Consider the following 14,296-nt stretch of genomic DNA (forward strand, 5'->3'; position numbering starts at 1 on the left):
CAGTTGTATCAATGAATACAAAAATATAAAAAATGGTGTGACTACAAATATAATAAATAATTGTGATATTTACATCATCATCCATGACTTGTGCTCGACTAGTCATATTTTTTGAAAATACAAAAAATATAAAATAGAACAAAAAATAATAAAGAAAATAAGTAAAAATAAAAACAAAAAACAAACAAACAAGAAAAGAAAAGAAGAAAGAGAAATAGAAGTTGGAGATTAAAGAGAGAAAAAAAGAAAAAAAAAAGAAACAAAAAAAATAAAAATAGGAAAAAATAGAAAAAAGAATGAAGAAAAAAATGAAAAAAACATGAAACAAAAAAAATATAAAAAATGAAAAAAATAATGATAGTATTTTTGAAAAGAATAAATATATAGTGTATTTATATTTTTTATAAATACAAAGCATTGAGTAAAAATGAATGCAATAGCTGAAAATTGAATACAATAAATATAAATAATAATTATATAAAATATGGCTATAAAAGGAGAATTTTCAAGCAAAGTACCGCTGTTGAGATCCCCTTTTATTTATCACTTAGGGGTAGTTTGGTAGAGTTTATTGAAAAAATAATGCATGTATTAGTTAATATGTATTATAGATACCTTGTTTGATACAATCTTTTAGTCCGTGTATAACTAATACAAGGATTACTTATATACTCTATTGTGTATTAAGGTGTGTATTAATAATACACACCATTTTTCATGTATTAGCAATACAAAGCATTTGATATATGCATTAATTTCTTAAATGAGAAATTTACGCCTCAAAATATCTTACAATTCTTTTTTCCACTGTAATTACATTTCTCAATTTCATTTTCCCACCATTTTTGGTTGTAAAAAACTTCCTCTTTCTCTTTTCCTTCTATTACTTTCCATGAAAAAGAGAGGCTGACTTGGAATACCATTAAAGTCTTTTGCTAAGTTCAATTATTTAGCAACTAATTGCAGAAAAATAAGTCTTTCAAAGTCAACAAATTGATGATAAAATTTAGGTGAGGACATCTATTTTTTATGAGTTTCTTTGTTATCTATTGTTTTCTAAGTACAACACCTTTGCATATGCAATATTCATGCATATGTAGATCTGTAGTTGCATTACAACCATCTATCTTGTCATGGGGTTCATAAAGCGTGAGACTGTTCTCCATCTTTATTCCGATCAAAATATCGTCGAATTTGTTGCAAGGCTTTTAAAGTTTAGAGAAAAGTTGAAATCGGATTTTTGTTTCTACAAACAATAGCAGCACCCTTGAAAAAATTGGGGTTTTTTGTTTCTACAACAGTAGCTGATGCTACTTGCAAAGAGAGTGTACAGAGAAGGATAATTTGATAAATAAGTATTTTTTATAAAAGTTATTTAAATGTATAATATTTTTAATACATCAAATCAAACACTAATTAAGAAATAATAAATATATAATTAATATCAAGTATCAATATTACTAATACTTACATTAATAATATAAGTATTATTAATGTACCTTATTCAGCATTAATTTTATACACCCTATCAAACGATCCCTTAATAGTAAGAGGAAATTGAAATACGTAAAATGGTCAGAGAAATTGTTTTCCCGGGCAGACTAATTTGGAATCCAAAAATAAAAGAAACTGAAATTCCCAATTTTCTTTTCTTATTTCCTTAATTTTAAAAATCCTACTTGGAAATGGTAGTACTAGGATGGCTAAAAAATCTACCGACTTTGCTACTCCATATTCAAGATCTCAAAAAACCAACGGCTTAGATAGAACCTGAATGGATGAACAGTCGATTTCATTTAAACCGGATGCACAATGGCAAATCACCAATTTTTCAGAATAAAAAAATAGAAAAAGATAATATATCCTATATTACTCTGTCCGGATAAGGATAAGGCTTTCATCTTCTTTGTATATTCGCTCTCTCTTTCTCTCTCTCTAATAAAAGACTTCCTTTCTCTCTCTTCTTTGTGTGGTATATATACTCTTTAGGTTTCTCCATTTGTATCTGCCTTTTTAACATAAAGTGAAAGCTATGTCGATTGCTTTGGAGAGGAACAATACGACTGATCAGATCGAACGGCCAGAATTTGTGCACGGAATGGCGTTTGTTCCGATCTATAAGTCGCCGGATCTAGGCGTCGGAGAAGAAGATGAGGATGATAGGACTTCTTCTTCGTCTTCTTCCATTGGCAGGAATAGTGATGATTCACCGCCGGCGGGAGGGTCTTCATCGGACGGCGATGGCGGTGAGAGTGAAGAGGTTCAGAGTGCTTTCAAACCTGGTGCTGCTCTGGATAATTTGGAGTCTTTGGAGGAGGTTTTGCCAATAAAGTATGCGGTTTTCTTACTTTTATATTTAATTTCTCTGTTGGTTTTTGGTTAATTTATTTAATGAAATTACGATGCTGACTTTGGTTCCTTAGTATGGAGATTAGGTTCTCTCGGTATTTGTTAACTGATTTGTTATATTAACAATTAAGGCGTATCTTGGTACTCCCTCTGTCCCGCATTAGTTGTCCACTTTGCCTTTACATGGTCGTCAAGAAATCATAAATAAAATGGATAGTTTTACTAATTTACATCTTATTCACTTTGTAGACATTGAAATTTTGAAACTTTACAAGGAGAGTTCAAGTTTTGTTAGAGTTCTTGGGCCTACTTTACACTAAATCTAGCTTGGTGACTACTCTACCTTAAATCCTAAATTATCTCTACATAAAGGGGTAGTATTCCCTTAAAGTAGCATCTCCAAGATTCCACAAATTCACAAATTCATGAGATATTAATAAAGAAATCAAATATCTTGAATATCTCTACATAATTTCATAAACTCATGTAATATCACAAAAGGATCAAAATCCTCTCTTCTTGATAATCAAATACATCAAGAAGATCTACAAATCCTCCTTCATGGAGATCAAATTCAAAAATTCCTACATTCGGGAAGTACGCTATTGACGGTCCTCGAATTACCAAGAAATCCATATCAAATTCAAATATTTCTACGTTTGAGAACTACGCCATTAACGGTCCTCGAATTATGGAGAGATTCATGTCAAGTCCAAATATGTCTGCGTTCGAGAAATACACTGCCGACGATCCTCGAATTACGACGAAAATGAAGAGAGAAGAATCAAGGGAGGAATCTATTTGTACCCATATCATTTATCAGTAAAAATTCATGTTTCTTCATATTTTTATTTGTGATTGTAATTCATTTTCGTCACTGTAAGAAATTTATTGGAAACAAAATACGCCCAGTGGGACCAAATCTGTCCGTTATCTCTTATCTCATAAATCAATATGCAAATCTGTAGCCGCAAGATTGTATAGATGGAAGCTTCATGGTACTTTAAGACTCGTCTTTGAGTTTCATCAAGTCTACACTCTGACAAACCTTGAATTAGGGCGCATTTATGGACATTAAAATTTTGTGTGCTCTATAAGACGAGTTCAATTTTGGTTAAGAGTTTTGTGGCTACTTTATCCTAAATCTAACTTGATGACTACTCTGCCTTAAACCCTAAATTTCGCCTATATAAAGGGGGAAAATATCTCTTTAAAGAGGTATCACTAAGATCCCACAAAATCACAAATTCATGACATATTCATAAAAAATTCAAATATCTCGAATATCTCTAGATAATTCCATAAACTCATGGAATATCACAAAAGGATCAAAATCTTCTTTTCTTGATAATCAAATACATCGAGATACACAAATCCTCCTTTCATGGAGATAAATCAAAAAATTCTTACGTTCGAAAATGACGCTTTTGATGGCCCTCGAATTACGGAGAAATACATATCAAATTCAAGTATTTCTACGTTCGAGAAATACGCCACTAACGACCCTCGAATTATGGAGAAATTCATATCAAGTTCAAATATGTTTGCGTTCGAGAAATACACTACCGATGACCCTCGAATTACGGAGAATCAAAAGAGAAGAATCAAGGAAGCAACAGATTTGGACCCACTTCGTTTATCAATAAAAAATCATGTTTCTTCATATTTTTGCTTGTGATTACAATTTATTTCCGTCACCGTGAAAATCTATTGGAAACAAACTGGCACGCATAGTGGAATCAATGGCCCGAATTATTGCAAGTATCATAGGCTTGTGAGTCACCCTCTGAAAAAGTGTTTTGTCTTTAAGAACAAAGTCATGCAATTGACAAATGAGAAGATCTTCTTTGATGATGAGACAGCCAGTTCTCATCAAATCTCTATCACTTTTGGCTCATTTGATCTAGTTCAAATATGCATCAAAGAACATTAGAAGGAACCATTAAAGCATGATAAGTCTTCGGTTGACGAAGGTGATGATGAAGTTTGGACTCTGGTGACTTGGCACAGACACAAGAAGATGAGTCTACGTAAGGAGTCATTCGAGCAGCCAACTAAAATGAAGATGGTGAAGAAACTGAGGAAACAGAGGCTGGTTGAGCATTTGAAGAAGACGAGGGTAATGGAGCTTCACCACCGAAAACCATGACGTACAATGACTTTGGAAGAACTTTTATCAAACTGGTTTCGTGCAAAGAATGCTCAAGTAAACCTTGAGGCATCATGTTTTAATACTGGCAAAGAGGCGGCAAAGGGTGAAAACCCACCCGTGGAAGTTCCTCTGTCTTTTGACAAGCCTACTGAGCCACTTAGATAAGAGACACATAGATGTGATACATAAATCACATTTACAAATAATGATTTTCTGCTTGGAGATGTAACCCTCCAGCTTTTACCAAAAAGAAAACAAGCAAGTTGATGCCCTAGTTGCTTTGGCCTCAACCCTAACTCTTCCTAATCAGACACAAGTTACTATCCGCTAAGAATGAGTATTACCACCGTTGAATGAGGGTGAAAACGTTAAAAATAAGGTTGAGCATCTTGTTGCTGTGTCTGAAGCCGTAAAAGAAGATTGGTGACAACCTATCATTGACTACTTGTGTTATGGGATACTTCTGACATTCGTCATCGTGCACCTCGCTTTCTTTACTATAAAGTCACTATACAGAAGATCATTTGAAGGAGTACTCTTACGGTATTTGGGAGAGGAAGGAGCAATTTAAGCTTTGCAAGAAGTGCTTTTGGGAATTTGTGGATCTCATCAGTCTGGACCGAAGCTCCATTTTCATATTAAAAAGATGGGATATTATTGGCCAACAATGGTGAAAGATTGCTTGGACTATGCTAGAAGATGCAAAGCTTGTCAATTCCATGCAAATTTCATACATACACCTCCTGAGGTGCTACGCCCAACTATAACGTCTTGGCCATTCAACACTTGGGGATTAGCTGTTGTCAAACTACTGGCAAAATCTTCTGGTAGGCATCTATACATCTTGGTTACGAAAGATTACTTCTCAAAATGGGCTGAAAATATTGCTTTCAAGGAAATAATGAAAGAAAATATTGCAAACTTCATTCGAGTAAATATCATCTACCACTTCGAAATCCCTCTATACATAATAACCGACAACGGCAAGCCATTTGATAACAAGGTGATGAATAAGATTTGTGATCTCTTTGGTTTTAAGCAGCGTAAATCTTCTATGTATCATGCTGCCGCCAATGGACTAGCTGAGGCGGTCAATAAAACTTTATGCAGTTTGTTAAAGAAAGTCGTCTTTAAGCCTAAACGAGACTGACATGAACGAACGAAAGAAGCTTTATGGCCATATAGAACAACTTACCGCACACTAACGGAAGCAACCCCATATTCACTTGCTTTTGGAGTTGAAGCAATGCTGCTTCTTGAGCGTCAAACATTTTTTTTGAGACTGGCTATTCAAGAAGGGCTCACCGATGAAGAAAATGCTAAGTTGCGTCTTGCGGAGTTAGAAGTTTTTGATGAGAAGAGGTTAGATGCTCAGCAAAATCTTAAATGTAATCAAGCCCGTCTATCTTGTTCTTTCAATAAAAGAGCTTGCTTGAAGTGCTTTCAAGTTGGAGACCGAGTCCTTGTAGTAAGAAGGTCCATTATTACTTCTCGTACATCTGAGGCCAAATTCACCCCAAAGTGGGATGGACCATAAGTCATACAAGAAGTGTATTCAAATAGTGCTTACAAGCTTGTCGATGCAGATGGGGTAAAAATTAGTCCTATCAGCCCAATTTCCTGAAGAAGTACTATCCTTGAAGGAAGATGATACTCCTTAAGGCACGAGTATAAATTGCATGTCCACTCTCGGCCAACAAGATTATAAATTGTGTATGACTTAAAAAAAGGGCCTGTTAGGTTGTAAACCTCGGAAGAGGCGATCTGGGCAAAAAGTGACACTAAAAAAAATTCAAATAAAAAAAACACACACCCAAAAATATGTTGTGACTTTATCCTCTTCATTGAGGTACGTAGGCGCTAGGAATCTCATTCTGAGTTTGGTTACACGTGTCAAAAAATAAAATGTTCCCGCCATATGAATGCGCTAAATCTACAAATATTCTATTTAAATTTTGAACTTCAAATATTTGTTGCTCAATGGGGGCAACTTGTTGAAAAGAAAATGAGCTCCTGCAATGGAATTTAGAATGCTAAAGTTCTCCGAGCCTACACCTAAGAGTGCAAATCTACCAAGCCTGTAGTTTGAAGTCAACTCCTAAATTTTCATGCCTTAAGGTGGACAAGATTTGTCTCTTTGCACCTTAAGATGGCCTTTCACAGGTTTATTTTTAAAAGTATTTCAAAATTTTCATGCCTTGAGGCGGACAAAATTTGTCCCTTTACACCTTAAGCTGACCTCTCACGAGTTTATCCTTAAAAGGATCTCAAAATTTTCATGCCTTAAGGCGAATAATAAGATTTGTCCCTTTGCACCTTAAGGTGACATTTGAACGAATTTGTTATGTAAAGGGACCATACTTGAAGTCGAACTTGTCAGGTCTCAAGGTGACGGAGACGAAGTTAAACTCTCGCACCTTAAGCTGATCATTGAAAAGGACCCATACTTAAAGAAGACCATTGCACATGGTTGTGAGAGGCGACATTAATTTGAAACAGAAAGGGCTACGCAAACCATGTAAATCTATATTGGGAAAAATGCATTTTGGGATAAGAAAATGGCAAGAAAATAGGGCGGCCATTTACAATTTTACTTTACGAAGTAAGTGGGCCAATATAGTAGCCGTTTGGCCATGAAAATTATTTACTTTTTTTGGGAAAATTATTTCACTTTAATGAAAAAAGTAAAAACGAAATGTGTTTGACCATGAAAATTCCAAATACAATTCGGAAATTGTATTTGGAAAAGTGAAAACATGCTTCTCTCTAAAAATAAAAAATAATTTTAATTTATATTCATGGTCAAACACAACTCCAACTCTTAACTCCGAAAAATTATGATTTTCATGGTCAAACGGGGCCATAATGATGATATTTATGTTATAGTCTTTTTGGTACGTGTTTTTATGCATAATTCGCATTCTAACAATACTAGTGCATACTTCAAGCCCCCTCTTTGAAGAAATTAAATATCTCCATAAGACTTGAAGGGGCGTTTGTGGGCAACAAAATTTTATTAAATTGAGGTCATGGGTTCAAGCCTTGGAAACAGCCTTTGGCAGAAATGCAAGGTAACTACATACGATACGCCCTTGTGGTGGGGCCTTTCCCCGGAACCGCGCATAGCGATAGTTTTAGTGCATTGGGCTGTCTTTTTTTTTTTTTTAAAATTCGTATAAATTTTGGATTATATTAAATTCAAAATATATTAGTCTCAAATAAATATTTTGGATTAATATAATTGAATTAATTATTTAAGTTCAAACATGTATGAATCTAATTAAATTCCTAGCTTATATTAATTTGGGCTACAAATGATAAACCCACTTTGTTAAGTCCAGGATATTATCATATTCTAGAGGCCCAAATGAGCGTCACGTGTCAAATGACGTGCATGTCAAGTCAGGTGCAGGAACTAATAGGACCATGTCACATGTCAAAATGATGCAATAGATCTGTGAAATAAAAAGTCCATAAAAGGCGCCATGTCACTCTAATTTGATTGTTCAAGGAAAATTCACCTTCACCATGACTCTTTCCTCTCTACAACTATAAATAGGGGTCTCATAATTTAGAAAAGAGGATCAAGAATTCTAGCAAGTAGCAAGAGATAACTCGTGGGGTCATATGCCGCAATTTCTCTAAAAAGCTCAAGCATTCAAATCAAGTTCATTGATATTCAAGATCAAGACCGCAAGATTCAAGAACAAGCCCAAAAGCCCTTAAATTCAAGCACAAGTCAAGATCAAATCCATCAAGTCCGCAAATCAAATTCAAATTCAAGATCAAGCTCGAAGCCCTTGAATTTATATTGAGTCGTGACATCATTTCCCCTTGAACTTGTTAGCGCAATTTACTTGAGCAGTTAAACTAAACTAATTAATTTACCCCTTTTAACATCTTTAAAGTGTATTAGTTTCACTCCTAATGCTGACGTGACATGTTCAAGAAAAATAAGGAGCGTATATTTTGTAAAAAAAATTAATTTCACTAATATTATATTTTAAATATAATAGAAAAAAAAATAAAAATTGGACACTTTTTTCGTTTTTCTTCTCCAAAACATCTACAACAACACTCATTTTCTCCAACCATAAATTCCTTCATTAACAACCTCAAATACATTTTCTCCGCCAACACTCTCCTTCAATTTTTTTCATTTTCCTTCATTAACACCACCAAAGAACAACCACAAAGACACTAAATTAAAATTTTCCCCCCATTGAACACCATCTCAACCTTCAATCCAACTCCCTCAAAATTTGAACCAAAAATGAATTAAATTGATTATTATATGTTTAAACCACTTATCATCAATGAGATTTCTTTTGATTTTTACTTTTGAATTTTTTTGTTAATAAGACAATTTTTGAGTTGTAAAACAAATGAAAAAAATTATTTTTGACTTGGTGGGGGTGTTTTCGTGTTTGAAGAAGAAAGAAATTGGGTTTGGGGGGGGGGGGGGGGGTTTTTGTGCTCTCGTGGGCGGGAAGGGGAGAAAGAGGGGGTGCTTGAGGGTTGGGGGTGGATGATCTGAAGGTTCGTGTTTGCAGGGGTTAGGGATGAAAGAGGAGAAGAGAGGGGGGATATATATATGTGTGTGTGTATATATATATAAATACTACATATATATTTTTTACTTTTTAGAAAAAATATATAAAAATAGTATGTGTGGAATTACTTTCTTTAAAAAAATTATAATTTCTTACGTGGCAATGACATGACACTAATGTGGCAATGACATGACGCGCGTGTAGTGCACTCTCCGTTGTGAGACTGGAATTGTGATTTTGAGGTTGTATTTAATTCACTTGAAAGTTGTTAAGAGGGTAAATAATGGCAAAATGGTTCGATGGACCCCTGTACTATGTCGGTTTTGTAAGTTGGACACTTCTACTTACATGTTTGTCATCTGGATCCCTGGACCTACGAAAAAACAACATTTTAAACACTTTTTGGTGTGTAACATACTCTCGCCACGTTAGCTGTCACGTCAGTTTCCATGTCATTTTCAGGTATTACATTAAATTTCATGTCATTTAAAAATGATAATAAGAAATTAAATATTAAAATAAATTTAATTAAATAAATAAAATTTATAAATTGTAGAAAAAATTAAATAATCATGTTTTTATTTTTTGCTCACAAATCAAATATCAAATTCATTCCAAATAATTAAAATTCTTCTCCAACTAATTTAAATTTTTAACTATAAATTCATATATATACAAACATAATGAATTTTCGATTTTTAAATTTGAATATCTATTACAAATTCACAAAAACTTAGTTTTTTCAAGCTTAATTCATGAAATTCACTAATTTTTCAATATCCACTATCACTCACTTTCAATTCAAATTTAAATTTTAATCCCAAAAAAATATGAAAAGATTTCAAATTTAAATTTTAATCCCAAAAAATATGAAAGGATTTCAAATTTAAATTTTAATTCAAAAAAATGAAAAGAGTTGAATTAAATATTAAAATAAACTTAATTAAATAAATTATTTTTATAAATCGTTGAAATTCTAATACATAAACATAATAAATTTTTAATTTAAATTAATTTAAATTTTTAACTATAAATTGTAATACATAAATTTAATTAAACATCAAATTTATTTCAAATAATTGAAATTTCTCTCCAATTAATTTGAAGTTTTAACTATAAATTCACATACACAAACAAATATAATGAGTTTTCAATTTTTATTTAAATATCTTTAACAATTTGTAAAAGTTACAAAATTAGTCCTAAACAAAATGAAAAATTTAAATTGAGGAAGTGAATAATTTTTTTTTTAAAAAGTAAGACAATAATAATTTTTTTTTTAACAATAAACAACAACAACAACAATATCAACCACAACAAGTTACCTTGACCAAAAAAAAAAAAAACCAAAGCAAAGTTCAGGGATGGCCCAGAAAACCTGCCATATACGATGATGAAGAAAAAGAAGACGAAGAGAGATATGGCAGCCATCGCATTGAGCTCTCTTCGTCCAACCATATTTCTTTGCCCAGAAATTATAACTTCTCAATTTAATGGCGATGGCCATGGTAGCCATGGCTGGACGGGGGACAGGAGGACAGGGTGGGGTGGGGGTGTCTGGACGGGGAAGGGGGGTGGAGTGGAGGTGGCTGGACGGGGAGGGGGTAGGGGGAGCGGGGCTGAGGGGTGGGGTGGGGTTGTGGCTGGACGGAGGAGGGGGTTGGGGAAGGGTGTTTTTTATTTTTATTTTTATTTTTAAAATTTATTATTTTAAAAATTTGAAAAATATTTTTAAATTAAAAATGGAGGGAAAAAAAGACTTTTTTATTTTTTAATTTTAATATTATTTTTAATTTTTTTAATTATTTTAATATGCACGCGTCGAGTCGTAGTCAGCCCTTTTAATGCCACATAGGCCTAGTCAACGGTCAAAGGGTTTAAAATGTTGCTTTTTAGTGGGTTCAGGGGTCCAGATGACGAACATGTAAGTAGAAGTGTCTAACTTACAAAATCGACATAGTACGAGGGTCATTGAACCAGTTTTTCGTAAACGCGCCGAGTCCTAGTCAGCCCTTTTAATGCCACATAAGCCTGGTCAACGGTCAAAGGATTTAAAATGTTGTTTTTAGTGGGTTCAGGGGTCCAGATGACAAACATGTAAGTAAAAGTGTTCAACTTACAAAACCGACAAGTTCCGTAAATAATTATAAGTCAAGTTAGAGTGCTAAAGTAAGTTGAGCACGCACCGAGTCCTAGTCAGCCCTTTTAATGCCACATAAGCCTGGTCAACGGTCAAAGGATTTAAAATGTTGTTTTTAGTGGGTTCAGGGGTCCAGATGACAAACATGTAAGTAAAAGTGTCCAACTTACAAAACCGACAAGTTCCGTAAATAATTATAAGTCAAGTTAGAGTGCTAAAGTAAGTTGAGCGGACAAGTTCAGGGGGAAATGATGTCTTTTCTTATTTATATTTGAAAAGGCGAATCAGAGGATTCATAGTGATTGTAACACTCACATTCACATATTGAAATCAATAAAACGATTGTTGCAATATTTTTTTTATCCCGATTATTTATTTATTTATTTATTTATTTTCGATAACGAAAATTTTATTGTCCGACAGACTTCTTTGATGAAGTAAGTATTTGAAACTTATAAACTTGTTTAGGCTTTCAAAAGATATTAATGGTATTGATAAAATAGGAAATATTTAATTAATCTTCTTGATTTGGTGGATTGACAAGTAATTTGAGAAAACTATTTATAGTTAAAGGTGGAGGAGTTGTTATGAATGTGATTGATGTTTCATACTATCTTTCTTTTGAATATATAACCAAGAATTTGTATAAAAAGTGGATACGGTTGATAAAAAAGCCATCATCAACAGAAATTGACGAGTTTTGAACTTTAATCAATGAATTTGGTAGCGAACCATAATTGAGTTCAAATTTGAAAAACCTCGCTAATAATCTCATTACCTTCCCATCACGTCCTTCATACGAGCTTGTACACATGCTTCTGGAGCTACTTGATTAGCTACGACATCTACTGCATTACCCCAAGGATGTCCTAAAGTTTCTCCACCGAATACCTTTGACAAATGAGTCTAATATGTGGTCTCACTACTCCTTTATTGTGATAGATTTAAATAGGTAGACGAGATGAGGTGTCACAATCATTTTTTTTTTCCAATTGATTTTTTGAGGCTTATGAGTGAAATGTTTCGACTTTTACTTTGTCCAGAATCATGGTTTCATCATGGAGGCATGTCTGCTTGTAAGCTTTTTAGGATGGAGGTTGTGGGACCACTATACCAAAAGTTAAGCAGCCTCATATTCTCCTGAGATGCTTGTTGAATCTTGGAACATCTCTTCTGCATATTCAATACTGAGCATTTAATTATTAATTTTTTTTCAAAAAAATAAGGACCACCAATGTGGTATCTTTCAAGCTCAACTAGCATGGCTGTATTAACCACGAATGGAATTTTTTGAGTTTACAAGCCACCCAACGGCGGTAGTTTTAGCATTTCAAAAGAAAGAAGATAAGCAGTGAATAAAAGTTTATATTGATTTACCTATTATTACTAAAGTTGAGAAGTATTTTTTTTTGAGTGGATGGAAGTCTTAGTAAAAATGAAGAATTTTGTTTTCTGCTGTTAATATTTTTGTTTTAATCAAGTCTCTTAACATGGCGGATCTTCTGGAGAAAGGATGGCGCAGAAGTTAAATTAGACAGATTTGTAGCTTATTATACATGTTTAATGTTTAATGGAGCAGTTTTTTAGTCTTATTCTAAATGTTCTATTTGTGCTTGGCTGCCATGTTTCAGGAGGGGCATATCAAGATTCTATGCTGGTAAATCAAAATCTTATACTAGTCTAGCTGATGCGGCATCATGTTCCTCACTTAAAGATGTGGTCAAGCCGGAGAATGCATACACTAGGAAACGCAAGAACTTGCTTGCTCATAGCAATTTCTTTGACAAGAACCGGAATCACTTCCCAAGAAATAATGGCAGTGGGTTACACAAGAGACCGATAAACTCTAGAAGCTCATTAGCTTTTGGTGCAACCTCAAGCTGCTCTGACAGCAATAATAGTTCCGAGTCTTTTAACTCAAATGCATCATCACCTCGTTTCTCTCTTCCTCCTCTGCCTCCACAATCAAGAAGATATAGCATTGAGCCCTCGTCATCACCTCCTGAACAGAAGCTTAGTGCATGGAGGTCTTTCTCCTTATCGGATCTGCAAGGGGCTGCTGCTGGAACTCCCAGCCTAACGGGCATAAAGGAATAGCAAAGATATCCTGATGATAGCTTATTGTGTCACCCTATGAGCCTGATAGGTTTCAATGGAGGTTGGCTTATTTTAGAAGTTATAGGCTTCGATTTCTTGCCCTGCCTCTGTGATTATTCCTCAAGACGTAAAACCAAGGTCTTGGCATCTTTAACATGTAATTGCTTCTGCTTGCTTCTTAACCTTTGGGTTTTCTCTTTATCGTGTTGTATATTTCAATGTGGTGTTTGCCTAAAAAATATTTCATTTTAGAGTTCAGTTTGTTGTCCGCTTAATTTGTAGCTCATCTTTTAGGTGTATTCCTCAATTTACACTAACCTTAACTACCCCCTCCTCCCCTCTCCTGTTGTTCAACCCTGGAGTGATTTTGCGTCCAAGCGCACACGGAAGTGTACGCGGTCGTACAAGTGATAAATGACTCTTGCAAGCTGAATGTCTAATCCATAGGAACTTGTGGAATTTAGACAAGTATGATTTGTAACCAAAGAAGGTGGTTATTGTAAATTTAAAAGGAACATTGAAAGGTAAATCGTAATTAAAAGTATTGTAAACAATATTGAGATGGATTTCAGGGTCAAGACGTAATTCACAATCATGTATATCATTTAAGTTGCCTATCTTGATTGTTGATTTACGGGGTTGATAACATGATTATGGTCTTTCGAGTCTTTAAATTGTGTACCTAAATTAGCCTCACAACTACATTGTAAAGCGGGAATGTGAGGTTCTAATTTAAATGCATTTATATATCTTCTTGTATTGGAATTAAATGACGCGTTCTAAGTATATCCCTATCTTGGACATTAATCAAATCTTTACTTTCAAAGATAAGAACTCACACCTCACATTTTTCGTTCTATCCTAGTGTTCTCCTTTCGAGTTCATACTAGAATAAAGATGTATTTTAATGGTTGCGAATCATTAAAATAGTAATTGCAAGAATGTAATAATAACCAACTATAATAAACAACATAAACCAAATCGAAATAAAGCTATACAATCATG

The 14,296-nt window shown here is 33.9% G+C and overlaps 1 protein-coding gene across 1 annotated transcript; it reads left to right on the forward strand.

The window, feature by feature from the left end:
- The first annotated feature begins 1,831 nt into the window (after positions 1-1,831).
- LOC107853138 lies at positions 1,832-13,549 on the forward strand. The gene is made up of 2 exons (XM_047393767.1): positions 1,832-2,331; positions 12,826-13,549. Exons 1-2 carry the CDS (start codon positions 2,033-2,035, stop codon positions 13,289-13,291), a joined length of 765 nt encoding a protein of 254 aa, XP_047249723.1. The 5' UTR covers positions 1,832-2,032; the 3' UTR covers positions 13,292-13,549.
- Positions 13,550-14,296: the final 747 nt, after the last annotated feature.

The sequence above is a fragment of the Capsicum annuum genome, chromosome 7, assembly GCF_002878395.1.
Source record: "Capsicum annuum cultivar UCD-10X-F1 chromosome 7, UCD10Xv1.1, whole genome shotgun sequence".
In the NCBI taxonomy this organism is placed as follows: Eukaryota; Viridiplantae; Streptophyta; class Magnoliopsida; order Solanales; family Solanaceae; genus Capsicum; species Capsicum annuum.